General features: G+C 49.3%; 1 protein-coding gene across 1 annotated transcript; it reads right to left on the reverse strand.

The window, feature by feature from the left end:
- Window positions 1-338: 338 nt before the first annotated feature.
- Window positions 339-10,842, reverse strand: rdh8a (retinol dehydrogenase 8a). Its single transcript, XM_066707823.1, has 6 exons — window positions 10,690-10,842; window positions 5,888-6,049; window positions 4,707-4,886; window positions 4,462-4,555; window positions 4,174-4,357; window positions 339-2,714 (listed from the first exon to the last, which is right to left on the reverse strand). Exons 1-6 carry the CDS (start codon window positions 10,793-10,795, stop codon window positions 2,487-2,489), a joined length of 954 nt encoding a protein of 317 aa, XP_066563920.1. The 5' UTR covers window positions 10,796-10,842; the 3' UTR covers window positions 339-2,486.
- Window positions 10,843-14,315: the final 3,473 nt, after the last annotated feature.

The raw sequence follows: 14,315 nt of genomic DNA on the forward strand, positions 1-14,315 counted from the left end.
TAAAGCTCAATAAAGCAGCGCTGCACTTTGATGACAGCTAAGGGCCGGGTTTAATGAAGGGCAACACTGTGCCCCGGTTCTGATCCACAGGAAATTGCTCTATTTGTTTTCTTATAAATGAAAAGGATCAAGACTCTCCAGCAACTCCAGGCAGGATTCATCGTCTATCAGACGGGTAATACTGATCATGGTAAACAGCACTGCTGGGTCACGGCCATGTACGTGTTACTAAACATTTCTAAGACTGAAGACTTTTATCCACCTTTAAGCTGACAAAGGATTTTCTGGGTTTTGGGAATATTTATTAGTTTTGTATTATAAACAGACACTGAAACAGATGACATGAAACCAGTCAGGAATGCCTCCCTTTTAATTTCCACAGAATAATCCACATTCGCCCTTAAATATATTACACATCTGAAAGCCATTCGTCTACGTAAAAAAACTCACACTAACAGAGTTTACACAAAACGCAGCAAACAAAACACACAACCACCACCGCCGCACCGAGGCGCGCACGAGCTATGGATTGGATTCGCTTCCCCTTGAGTTATCGACGTCTATTAAATAAACTAAAGCAAACCAACGAAGAGAGAGAAGTGAAGGCCCAGCCTCCCGCCGGGTCAGCGGATGTGCACTAAGCGGGAACACATGGGCCGCGTCCAGTCACGTGCCCCGCAGCCCTTGCCTCCTATAAACAGGTTGTGAAAGTGCTGTGGGCTGATTTGGCGCGGTTCTTCCCGCGGTGAGCCGGCAGGAATTCCCCCCTAGCGCTGCGACCTGCCTGGGGATAATCCCGTGTCACCGGTGAGGCCACTCCTGTCATTATCTCGGACCGGCTGGGCAGCTTTCTCCGCCCTCCGCGTGCAGGATCCCCTCACAGGAACAGGCCGGGTTAAACCGGCTCTCAGAGGAATCCACACAAACGCACCGCTGACCTTTGCGAACACCCAGGCGCTCTCCTCTCTCTGCTTCTCCCGCTGGCCGGTTTGATCATTATTCAGTGACGAGTTATGCACATAATCATTACTGCGTCTGGAGGTTTTGGAGAGGAAACGGGCTTTGAACGAGCAGCGCAGGAGACTCCAAACACATCCCAGACATCTCCACATCTGTCTTCATCTCCCCTTGGGTGCAACAGCCGCCGCGCATATGCCTCATCCTATCCGAGAGGGACCTGGCATCGTCCAACTCGCCGGGCCGCGGCTGCAACTTCAGACAGCGATTAACAGACAGTGTGCCGCAAACGCCAACAACAATAATAGCAAGAGAGGAAAACAGTGAACTAATGAAGCGCAATGCTTTTTGACATTTAATATCCATGGACTGGTGTCGGCGGAGGTTCACTGCTGTCCAGATGTTTGGTAGAGGAGAACAATTATGGGAAAATATGAAATACAAATGTACCAGAGCAAGCTGTGCAGGAGGGAAGAGCAAATCGCCCGCAAATCGGTGCAGAAATAATTGCTCTTCACAGTGTCGTCCATCAGGGCTCAAGTCACACTTTCATTGTGTCTGCTCTGAACAGAAGCCGCTCTCTCATGATGTTGTTACTTCCTTATGCTCTGTTTGCAGGTTAATGATCAACGCCAGGAGCAGCCTGTGTCTGCAGTTGAGCCGCCTGGGGGCCCCTGGGTTCAGAAGGCTTACATGTGGCTGAAGTTCGCAGGTTTAGGTTTCCCCTCGAGCGCACATTCAATAGCAGAAGGTGGGAGTCCTCGTCTGGGGTTCACCCCTGCAGCGCTGGCAGACCCCTGCTGTCGTGGTCCACACTGCCTGCTGTGAGAGGAAGCCCTGGTCTGCGTGTCGCTTGAAGAGGAGGACAGACTGACCCAGGAGGACACTGCTGCATCGTGGTGGTGATCCAGACCCCTGCTCTGATGTCCTGAAATGATTTCTTGGGGCAGTCAGTCATTGGGAAGAGCAGCCTCTTGTCTTCTGGGCCTCAGCTGGGTGCTCAGCAGTGAGAGGACACAGATGGGTGGTTATAAGCATCGCAGTTCCCGTGTTCAGTTGCCTGTATACATTGCAAGGTCCTTCTGTTGTTCCCAAAGTGTCCACCAGCTCTATAGTGTTATGTCATTTGGGACAAAATTCAAATAAGATGATCTTAGAAAAAGCAGAGAAGAAACTTAGAGCTGGTGCTTTTGTCAAGAGAAGGAACTGAAAGATGTCTCATTGCCAGTCTCTGTGACTGATTTCACAGCCTGATCCTTCTTGTCTGAAATGGACAATATAAAGTGCTGTGCTCCCCTCCCCTGTAACGTGCAAAACAAAACCACTGGGGAAAAAGTCAAATTACATCTAGTGGCAGCAAATTATCTCAAACGTCGTCGGGATTGTGGTGTCTGATGGACCCCCGAGAGTCCGCTCACCCCCTCGAATACAGACAAACCTAGCTCATGAAGAATGGGGGGGAAGCCAAATAACAGACTAACAAGAAACGGCGATGAGAGACAGGAGCGCCCCCCCGGACGCGCCACGGCTCAGCTGGGCGAGACGGACCTGCGGCGGAAGCAGTTGCAGGTGATGCACTTGAGGAGGTTCATGCTGAGGTGGAAGACGGTGCCGTAGTTGAAGAGCAGGTTGTAGAAGGTGCGCACCGACAGGCCGCCCGAGTCGTCCGCGTACTTCATGGCCACCAGTGGGGTGTAGAGGGCGTTGGTCTGGTATCGAAACACCGGCTGCCGCATCTCTATCACTTTCATGGTGGCCTGGGGGGGGAGGGGGCAGGAGCGAGAGGGGAAGAGACGAAAATCAGGGGAGAGAGTCGAAATACAATTTTCACACATCTTATGTTGATGATGACTTCCTGTCCCCAGTGTCAGACGCCAGAGTGCCAGAGTACTTGCACTCGTCCTACACCTGCAGGCCACACCACAGGGCAGTGGTTTTCCACCCGTGTGCCGTAAGATTTTTATCCCCTCAAAAATATTATGTCATTTTCTTGTCAACTTCAAAGTTGTGAAAATGTAGCATTTAAACATCTACTGTAGACTGTAGGAAACGTTTCATAAGTGAAATGTTTTGTTTGCAACTGATCAAATGGACAGATGGTGAATTCATTTTGATCTTGCACTCTGCTTGTCATTTTTCTAAGTTGGACTTTAGATAGATAGATTTTATACATATTATTTAATATGTTTGTCCTTGCCCTTTTGGTAGGCTTATTTATTTGATACTGTAATGGAGATGGACAGGCAGCACCACCCCTCTCCATTGACATGCGTCCATCTCCGTAGGGGTTGCTGGGAGATTAGAGAAAGGACTGTAAAGAGTGAATGAAGTGCCTGTTAATTATCATGTATTGATCATGTACTGTACCGTTGTGTACTGCTGTTGGATGTCTCCTGTTCCTCTAAGTCTGATTTGTCTTTGGTTTTCCCCCCTGTAATTGAATAATCGGGCTCTAAATAGCCCCAGCGTTTCTCCTGCTTTCCACTGCTAGCGCTGCCTTTGTGACGGTGGACAGTGCGAGTGAGGAATAAAGAGCATGTTTACCAAGATTATTTATCGTGCTCAGCTCAGGTTGCGAAACGTTTCATCAAATAGAATAGAACAGCTATTGTTTTTCAGCAATTGTAATGCCCTTTGTTACGTTTCACCACTTAGTTGAATGAACTTATTATAAGATATTGTGAGATGAACATATTTTGCTGTTCATTTCTATTTACAGCAAATAGTTTTTAGTGTCTGGTCTTGGTCTGCCTGCACTAAATTAATGATTTGTATGAAGTCATTGTTTAATATGTCTGTCTACTTTTTTTAAGGCCACTCCTTGCATTTCACACATTTGCCCTTTTAATTACTCTTCTACTGACATAGTTTAATTACTCTTCTAATCGCCATGTGCGTGTGATAATAGTTTTAGCAACCTGTTGCCATTCAGGTAAGACAAAACCTATTCAATTAGTTTTTTTCATGTTGGTGAGCCGCAAGGTTTTTGTTCTTAGCAAAGTGTGCCACGGCATTAAAAAGGTTGGGAACCACTGCCATAGAGGCCAGTTATACGTGTTTCTTCAGGCCGATGTCTCCCTCTAGTGGCCAGGGCATGACACAACACCAGGGTTTGAATGTCTCCGGCGAACTTTTCCACCCTGAAGCGCCGCCACGTTGTCCTGTGGGCTCGGGCAGCGCTGCTCTGGGGTGGGTGAGGGGGGATCTCTCACTGACCTTGGCCACGGTGTCCGGGCTCTGTCCCATGGTAGCGAAGATCTCGTGGGAGGCGGGCAGGTAGACCTCCTTGAAGTAGCGCACCGTGTCGGCGTCGGCCCCCGGGAAATCGGACTTCCCCACCTCCTCCATCAGCTTCATCTCGAACTCCGTGTTCACGGGGCCGGGCTCGATCAGAGACACACTGAGGGGAGAGGGAGGGAGAGAGGGGTGATTGGACGGCCTCAGTCAGGGGCGCTCTTGCTTTGGTTTATTCTGGCTTGTCTTGTGGTCGTGACGGTGACTCACTGGATGTTGAACTTGAGCAGCTGCACGGCGAGACTCTCACAGAACCCCTCCATGGCAAACTTGGAGGCAGAGTAAATGTCGTTGAAAACCACGCCTGTAGAGAGAGGGGAGTTGACACCCAGAGACTCACAGAAACAACAGACAGAAACCCAGGTCTTCACCCTCAACCCTCAGCCTAGAGATAGACCTAACCCTAACACCTCCACCCAATGGCTGCTCAGCCCAGGACAGTGGACGGGCCTTGCCTTGCATGCCCATCACACTGCTCATGACGATGATGTGGCCGCTCTTCCTCTTCTTCATGTCAGGCAGCACGGCCCGGATCATCCGCACGGCCCCGAAGAAGTTGGTCTCGAACACCTTCTGCATCTCCTGCATGCTGAGGCACTCGATGGGCCCGATCTGGCCGATCCCAGCGTTGTTGACTGACGGGTGGGGGGATACAGAGAGAGAGAGAAGCAATGAAACAGAGGCAGAGGAAGGTGCAGGAAAGTTACATATATGGGGGGCGGGCTATTGATTGATTGATGGATTAATCAATTAGTGAAGTACCCTGTTATTTATTTTTAAATCTACTTCATTAAATAAGCAGGGTGTAGTACAAAGCCCTGCGTAGTGCACAACCTTGCTACTTGGCTGAGAGAGACTTAGGGATGCGACTCAACCATGTCTCTCGCAGGACTGTGGCGTGTCCCAGGGCTGTGGCGAGGCTTTTTAGGTGAGGAAAGCTCGTTTCTAAATCAAGGCTCCTGGAAACCTAGTTTACAGATTGAAAACAGGGTGAACGATGGAACGCAAGGACTTCAAATGAATCGAGTAACCGAAGCAGCTGCGGACGCTCCCCGAGCTGCGGCACCAGCCAGCGCCTGAATTAGACTCGTCAGCACAGGTTCAGTCACAGGGATGTGCAGGGTGGCTTTTGTGTTGAAGCACTACAGCTCGAGGATTTGAATTTTAATAAGATACCTTTGATTTGTTTTGTGTCTCGCCTCCCTTGGGGGGGTATGGAGCAGGCGGCTACATCTGTGTGTATAACCTCACAGAGAAATCCGTCCTCTCTTCAGTTTCTTTCTTATTGATTTTAATATGATTCTGAAACGGTCACCGCTGGGTCAGTGGGGACACAACTGCCTGCCAGGTGGGTGCCGTTTGACATATGGCCACAAGGTGTCAGTGTGACCCCTTTTCAAATTGGCCCTGCTGTTACACTGTGTCCTAAACTTCAGGATAAAATAGAGAACAAAAGTGATCTCTCTCTGATGCTCACATTTTCGACTGTATACCACGGGAGTCTTAGTGGTTTCCTGAGCAGTATTTCATATGAAAGAATATATATATATGGACTGGTATGATAACACTAATAAGCAGAGTAGTCAGTGTTACTCTAGAAGATGATGATGATGATGATGATGATGGCCTCTCTTACTCAGGACGTCCACTTTGCGGTCCTTGATGCTGCTCAGGCACTGGGTGACCGACTGGTCGCTGCACACGTCCAGCGTCTGGATGGTCAGGGTTTTGTCCAGCGTGTCTCCCGCTGCCTCCTCCAGCTTCCCCCTCTTCTTCAGGTCCCTCATGGTGGCGATCACTGAAAGACACAGAGCCACACGGACAGGAGTGAGCGGTGTGGGGTGAGCGGTGTAGGGTGAGTGCTGTGGGATGAGCATTGTGGGATAAGCGCTGTGGGGTGAGCCATGTGGAGTGAGAGGTGTGGAGTGAGAGGTGTGGAATGAGTGATGTGGAGTGAGTGTTGTTTGGTGAGCGATGTGGGGTGAGCACTGTTGAATGGGTGCTGTGGGGTGAGATGTGTGGGGTAAGTGCTTTGGGGTGAGCGCTATGGGGTGAGCCCTGTGGGGTGTGCACTGTAGGGTGAAAGATGTGGGGTGAGAGGTGTGGGGTGAGAGGTGTGGGGTGAGAGGTGTGGGTTGAGTGCTGTACGGTGAGCGCTGTGGGGTGAGCACTGTTTAGTGGGTGCTGTGGAATGAGTGGTGTGGAGTGAGCACTGTGGGGTGAGTGGTGTAGGGTGAGCTCTGTGGAGTGAGCATTGTGGGGTGAGAGGTGTGGAGTGAGAGGTGTGGAGTGAGTGCTGTGGGTTGAGCGCTGTGGGGTGAGCGCTGTTTAGTAGGTGCTGTGCAATGAGCGGTGTGGAGTGAGCACTGTGGGGTGAGTGGTGTAGGGTGAGCCCTGTGGGGTGAGCGCTGTTTAGTGGGTGCAGTGGAGTGAGCGGTGTGGAGTGAGTGGTGTGGGGTGAGCTCTGTGGGGTGAGAGTTGTGGGGTGAGAGGTGTGGAGTGAGCACTGTGGGGTCAGTGGTGTGGGGTGAGTGGTGTGGGGTCAGCGGTGTGGGGTGAGCTCTGTGGAGTGAGTGGTGTGGAGTGAGCACTGTGGGGTGATTGCAGTGGGGTCACAATTCAGACGCTGGTGAATAACTCACTCCTGTCTCACACAGCGATAGGCAGGACTGTATGCGAGCCTCAGTCTGAACCACAGTAAGACTTATTCTTCAGTCTAGTCGGGACCCAGGGCCGAGCTTCCCTCATTCACTGGCCAAAGCCCCCCGTCCCCCATGTGTCCCCCGTCACAGCGACTCCAGGGAGACGGTCCTCCTCATCTGTCTTCAACAACCTGCGTTTGTTTTGTTTTGACTGAATCACCCCAGTTCGTCCCGAGCCGAGGAGGCACAGGCTGGCAGAGAGCAGGCGGCCATATTGGGTTTTCTTGGGGATTGTCAGGCCCTGGCACAGACTGAATGCTGACCCCCCAGACAATGCCAACCCCGTCCTCACCCTCCCTCCCTCCCTCTCTCTCTCTCTCTCTCTTCCTCTCGCTCTCCTTTCCCTCTTACTCGCTGTCTCTCTCTATCCCTCCTTCTCTTTCTCTCTTCATTGCCCTCTCTCCCTCCCTCCCCCTCTCTCTCTCTCTCTCTCTCTCTCTCTCTCTCTCTCTCTCTCTCACCTTCTCCTCTCTCTCTCACCCTTGAAATACCCTCACAGTAAAAGAGCTTGTGGAGCTCGCTTTTAATGAGATGAATGAATTAAATTAATCAGAAAGCATTTATAAATTTATTATATTATTATTATTATTCATATAAATATAAATATGAATAATGACTTGGTTTACGTTACACATCTTGGAGGGGAAGCTGTTCATTTGCTTTGTGTTAAACGTGGTTTATTGGGTGAGCACTGTTCTCTCAAAGTCCTGCTGAAAATCATCGCCTGTCTCGTGCCGAGATGCTGCACGTGTTGCAATTCCTTAGGATTGAAAAGGTGGGGCCCCGGCCACAGATTTAAACTGTGTCCGGGACGTTGCAGAGCAGTCACCGTGAATACAGGAGGCACATTCACCAATCAGACAGAGACAGAAGACAACAACAAAAACACGGTGATTTAGATTTATTTTCCCATCTGTTTGGAGGTGAGCTGTCAACCGCAAAGGTCCTGCCGTGCCCGAGGTCCCGACCAGCTGAGCTCTCGGTCAGACAGCGGCCGCGCGGCTCGGCTGTTTGTCGACCGGCTGCAGCCTTTAGCACGACCTGAAGCGGCTGCTCCTTTAAGGCCACTGACCCCGTGCTGGACCGGGGCCGTAAAGGACAGGACTGGACGATCGCAGTGAGAGTCTTACACCGGGCTGCCCCGGGTGATGTCATCGACGCGGTCGCTGGTTATGCAGCTCTGGAGCGGAGTGGGCCGCTGCGTGTCATGTAAGGACAGTCCAGATGCCGCCGTCCAGCTCCTCTGGCCAGATTACAGAGCCATCGCGGCTAATCCGCCTGATCCGCAGTAAGCTCTCGAGTGCTCTGTCCCGGGACCTTCACAGCTCAGGCAATTAGCACCAACAGGGCTGTTTTGCCATCAGGGTTGTTTTGTTGTTGTTGAACACTGACTGGACATCATGGACAAGTGTGTTACAGGTGTAGCACGTGCCGTCAGAGCAGATATGGAGTGACTGATATACAGACACACTTCAACACACAGTGCAGATGCCCGTAGGCGTGAGTGAGACACTACACTAGGAGTGGCTGCTCTTTTCAGAGGGAGCTCCCTTGGTCACAGTCAATCTGCAGCTGAATGCGAAGGAGAAGCTGCTTGATCCTGCTTCTAAGTATAGATCCTGTCGCTATTATTAGCCTCCCTCTTTCATGTAACCCGTCTTGTGAACCTGGCTGCCGTTTCCTCACTCGCCGTGACTCCCAGGAATCGCCCAGCCCGTTCCGCTGAAGCTTGGCCAGCTCCAGGCCTGGTCCCGATCGGCCTCAACCCACCGGGTCTGAGATGAACTTTGACAAGCTTTGCACGCAGCTGACCGACAGCCTTGTAACCTCCTTTTTAAACGCAGCGGGCCTTGTTATTGTCATCTCAGACGGGGCTCTCGGGTTCCTTAATCGGAGTACCTTTCCTTCAGCAGAAACTTTCTTATGGATTCCAGCTGGGAAACAATTAGATACACATAATATTATTAAGCCATGGAGAACTCAGCTGGCAATGAACAGCGTAACACCCGGCACAGCGCTCCAGGACCGAGGATCTCACCAGCAAGGGGTTTAGACGAAAACCCGTCACCCTGCAGAACGATAGCGAAGGTGGACTCTTACCAGGTGGCTTAATTCACTGTGTCTGCAGGAGGAAGGCAGGGTTAATGGGCACAGCGTTCCCCTCGCCTCCCGGAGTGACCTCTGCTCCACTCTCTCCGTTTATGTAATATTTTATGAGATTCTCAAAACATGCCAAAGTTCAGCTGGCGTTGTTCGACACATTGAGAACAAGGGCAGTGATGTTCAGACTGTACAATGCACTAGTTAGAGCTCATCTGGATACTGTGGACAGTTCTGGGCTCCACACTTCAAGAAAGATATCGCTGCTCTAGAGGCAGTTCAGAGGAGAGCAACCAGACTTATTCCAGGTCTGAAGGGAAAGTCCTACTGAGAGACTGAGGACCTGAACCTTTTCACCCTGGAACAGAGGAGACTACGTGGGGACTTGATCCAAGTCTTCAAAATCATGAAGGGCATCGACCACATCAAACCAGAGGAGCTTTTCCAGATCAGCAGGGACACACGCACCCGGGACACAAATGGAAATTGGGCTTCAAGGCATTCGAGACAGAAAACAGGAGACACTTCTTCACACAGAGAGGCGTCACAATCTGAACAAACTCCCCAGCGATGTGGCTGAAGAGACAATTTGTGAACATTCAAAAACAGACTGGATAGGATCCTTGATCACTTAGTTATTAATGGACACCAAACGAGCACGATGGGGCGAATGGCCTCCTCTCGACTGGACACTGTCTTATGTTCATATGTTCTTCTTCTTATGTTCTAAAGCACTACCAGGGGCATAAATCATCGAAACCACTTTTTTCTTTGTCCGTGCCTCTCTGTTTCCAGTCAACTTTCCAAACGAACGGATTAGCGAACGCGACACATGATAGCCCGTCAGGCTCAGCGACAGGGACGGGGCCATGGGACGGACGCCTACCCGATATTTCTGTCGGATGGAAACATGTCTTCATGGCATAGAAACACATTTACTGATTTAAGCAGCACAGTCCACTGATCTTTACACCTCCCTGCGTTTTGTCCCAGAAACAACTAATGAAGACTGATTTTCTGTGAACCCGCCTTGTACAGTCACAAACTTTGTGCTTCCCTCAACACTAACCCCAGTGTGCAGACCATTCACAATTCGCCGTGGTACTAAAGCAGGGCAGCGATTTACATCTGACAATAAGAGGGGCTTTGTGTCTGCGAAGTGACTGCGAAGGGAACTGGCAGTACGGGGACCCTGTTTTTCCTTTTTTCTCCCTTTCTTTCTTTCTCCTGACCTACACTGGCACGCAGGCGATGCCAGAGAGCGGCCTTTCTGTGGAAAAGCGGCATTCAGATGATAATTATTGAGACTGGAAGAGAGACCAGACACACACACACTAACACACACAAAAGGGGTGGGTGGTGGTGGTGGTTAGGGACAGAGGAGTTGTTACAATTGGAAGCCGAATAGAAACTTTGCAATACTTTGAACCTGCAATATATTATATTATATTGTATTATTACCAGAGTTGGGCTGCTTATAACAAATGTAACATAATTAGGCATTGCATAAGCCGTGCAATACTTAAACGAGTAACACTAAACCTCATACTTACACAGCACTAATTGCTAACTATGTTTATATACAAAACAAAACCAGAAACACATCAAACGCTATGTGTTCAAAGAGCCCACCTACCATAGTAGCGTCTCTTGGCATCTTGTGCGAGTAGCGCTGCGAGCCGCAGGCCGATCCCGGAGGAGCAGCCGGTGATCAGAATAACTTTCTGCCCGTCGCTCGCCATGGCTGATCGGCAGTGTGTGTGTGTCCCTCTCTCCCCCTCTCTCTCTCTCTCTCTCTCTCTCTCTCTCTCCCTCTTTGTGTATGTCTGCCCGAGTGTCACAGCTTGGCTTTAAAGTAAATAGGATCACAGAAACTTGGAGCAAATAATGCGGTCACATGGGTGCTGAGCAGCCGGGTTACGCAGCATTACTCGGGGGCACGGGGGGCACAGGGGCAAAGGTACCCGTCAGGGACACGTAGCCTAATCACTGTCGGGCAGTTTTTAATGTCTCTGTTATTTATTTTGTATAGGCTAGGGAATGATGGCCACTTTGTATGTATGTATAGGTATTATTTAATTAATTAATTGGTTGATTGATTGATTCAAATCATCATCCTTATTTATTGTATACGTATTTTATTTTACATTCTTACTTTTCTTCTTAGTATTAATATTTACTACTACTACTACTGCTACTACTAATAGGCTCCTAATTATAATGGAAATCCTTCGTTCTCGCCCGCTGCTCTCTGTATGTTGGTCAGGTGGGGGTTGGTTACAGTATGTTGTTAAAGAAGAAGTTTATAACATTTTTGATCACGTCTGACTCTTTTTAAATTGTGTATGGCATCTTTTAATCCCTCATGACACTTTTCCGCAGTCCTGTAACACACCTTGTCTGTCTTTTCCTCTGGGCTCTTATTAGCTGAGATGTAAATACAGGGCCGGTATGCATGTTGCCATACAGGCCAGAACATCAACCGCCAAAAACAAAACAGCCAACAACAAAAACACACACAGTAAAACTTATTACCTTCTTATTGTTACACCCTGTTCGCACATCTTGTATTTGTTATAATTATTCATGGGAGCCCACTGGGGTGTCGCCACTTCACCCTGACAGGACGTTTTTTTCTCTTAATGGCAAGGGGAGAGAAAAAACTCCCAGGGGTCCTCACTGGAAATACGTTTATGCTGTTTTACGTCGTCAGAGTTTGTGCAGGTGGCCTATATTTCATCACTACAGTCCCCCAAAACAGCTCTGACGTCACTGCACCGCCCGCACACATACATTGATATACATACAGTATTCACATTAAACGAGGAAAACTACAGACCAGCATACGTTCATTTTATAGCCTTCAGAAGCAATCTGAATTTTCTACAAAAAAAGTCACTCTACCTTTTACATTGCATCTTTAGTGATTTATTTTGTGTTAATTATGCGCTTTATAATGATCGTCACAGTCTGATGTCAAAGAGCAGCTAATCATTTAATTGAAATAAGCAGACTAAACCCGAGTCTCTGGGGACTGTCATTGTTATCTTCCTAACCCTCTTGCGTTGACTTTATTTACCCCATAGGAGAGCATTTCGTAAAACATTTTGTATCACAGTGAAGCAATAAAGTAACACGATTGTTAAATAATACAATCATCTCCAATAGTGAACTCAACCAAGTACAGAAGAAACATGGGAAAATATGATAAAGTGAAGTGTGGTGTAGCATGGTAAAACTATGGTAAAGTGCAGTATACATATGAACACACAGACCACATGGGCCACAGACTGCACCCTTGTCCCATAAGACACGCCCCCTGCACCCTACGAGCCCTGTCCCCCTAACCCGGGCATCCTGAGGCTGTCAGGAAGGTTTTATCATTCCAGTTTCTGCCACAATGTCTGTGCCTTCCTTCTCCCCGTGCCAAACTGAGACTCTGCCCCCCTCTGGTGGTGCAGTATGGGAGTTACACGCAGGAGTGTTCGAGGGCAGAGGATTTGTCACCTCGTTCAATAAGACTCACGTTACAGCGAGACGCGAGGTCACCCATTTCAGAGGTTTTATGACTGGAGCCATGACGTTTTTAGGAGCTAATGAGCTGTCAATAAAAGTCCGCGTACACAATCTACATTCACATGCGTTTACGTTTAGAAGTGAGCAATTTACTTTTTATGACTGTTTTGATTTGTTACGCTGGTTTACGTAGCATTTGCACATTTTCCAGCCTCTTGCAGGCAGGTTTCCAGTGCAGCTGAGCTTTTGACCGTGAGCTGCTTTCGATACATATGTCAGCCGGATAAATCAATGAATTAATAGACAGATGGAAAGATACATGAAGACACATACACATCTGCTTACAGTATTAAAACAATGCAACAGTGTAACAGTGTCTGTGTGCGTTCCGTGTGTGCAGTCAGCATTTTGTGATCAAACATGAACGCACCCCCCAGGCCTGAGATGGAGACAGAAGGGCCGGGGTCACCTGAAGGCTCAGCCCTCGCCCTCTGCCCCAGCCTTGCCTTTCACTCCAGCCCGGAGAAGAGTCACTGGGAGTCCAAGGTGGTGTGAGTGCAGCTCAGAGGTCACAGTCCAAGTGCTGACTGGGTCTGTCTGTCTGTCTGGCCTGAGAGAGAGAGAGAGAGAGAGAGAGAGAGAGTGAGAGCAGATAAGATCAGGCTCCAGGACGGTGTCTGCACGCAGCAGCACGTCGCAGGGAATGAGCTCAGACCTGCCCCGCGGTGCAGAGAGCTGCAGCAGGCTGCGGCGCTCTGTACTGTACAGGGCAACGGGGCGCACAGCTGTTCACACTGCCCCCCCCGTGCACACACACTCTCACCCCAATCAATCTTGTCTTATTTGCTCCAGCGCTGTGCTGCAGTCGAGGGCAGCTCCGAGGTCCTTCCACAGACCACATCTGCGCTGCCTCTGCAGAGCATCGCGCCATTGAATGATTTCTGCAACAGTGGTGTGAATATCAGTGCTCTGTCAGGCTGAGCTATAGCAGATGCAGATGTGTTTTGTGCATGCTCTGTTTTAGGAACATAAGACAGTGTCCAATCGAGAGGAGCCCATTCGCCCCATGGTGCTCGTTTGGTGTCCATTAATAACTAAGTGATCAAGGATCCTATCCAGTCTGTTTCTGAATGTTCCCAAATTGTCTCTTCAGCCACATCGCTGGGGAGTTTGTTCAGATTGTGACGCCTCTCTGTGTGAAGAAGTGTCTCCTGTTTTCTGTCTTGAATGCCTTGAAGCCCAATTTCCATTTGTGTCCCCGGGTGCGTGTGTCCCTGCTGATCTGGAAAAGCTCCTCTGGTTTGATGTGGTCGATGCCTTTCATGATTTTGAAGACTTGGATCAAGTTCCCTCGTAGTCTCCTCTGTTCCAGGGTGAAAAGGTTCAGGTCCTCAGTCTCTCAGTAGGACTTTCCCTTCAGACCTGGAATAAGTCTGGTTGCTCTCCTCTGAACTGCCTCTAGAGCAGCGATATCTTTCTTGAAGTGTGGAGCCCAGAACTGTCCACAGTATCCAGATGAGCTCTAACTAACTGCTTTTGTCGGTTACATTATCTATCTCTAAGTCATAGCCACTCACTGATTTATATCTATCTATATCTGTCTGTGTATTTTACAATTCAACCACACCCTGAACCCGCGATCCCGACTGATGTCAATCATTCAAATGTCCGCCGAGCCCTGTTCTCTCACCTACTGCCATGCATTGGTAGGCTACAGAAAGGAATGCGCTTAATTAGTTTTCCACA

This window comes from Amia ocellicauda, chromosome 7 (assembly GCF_036373705.1).
Source record: "Amia ocellicauda isolate fAmiCal2 chromosome 7, fAmiCal2.hap1, whole genome shotgun sequence".
Lineage (NCBI taxonomy): Eukaryota > Metazoa > Chordata > Actinopteri > Amiiformes > Amiidae > Amia > Amia ocellicauda.

Coding starts and splice junctions, on each gene's coding strand:
- rdh8a (XM_066707823.1), bottom strand. CDS start 10,795: ATGGCGAGCGACGGGCAGAAAGTTATTCTGATCACCGGCTGCTCCTCC. Junction 6,050..10,689: donor TGCCAAGAGACGCTACTATG/GTAGGTGGGCTC, acceptor TGTGTCTTTCAG/TGATCGCCACCATGAGGGAC. Junction 2,715..4,173: donor GCCCGGACACCGTGGCCAAG/GTCAGTGAGAGA, acceptor CTCCCCCCCCAG/GCCACCATGAAAGTGATAGA.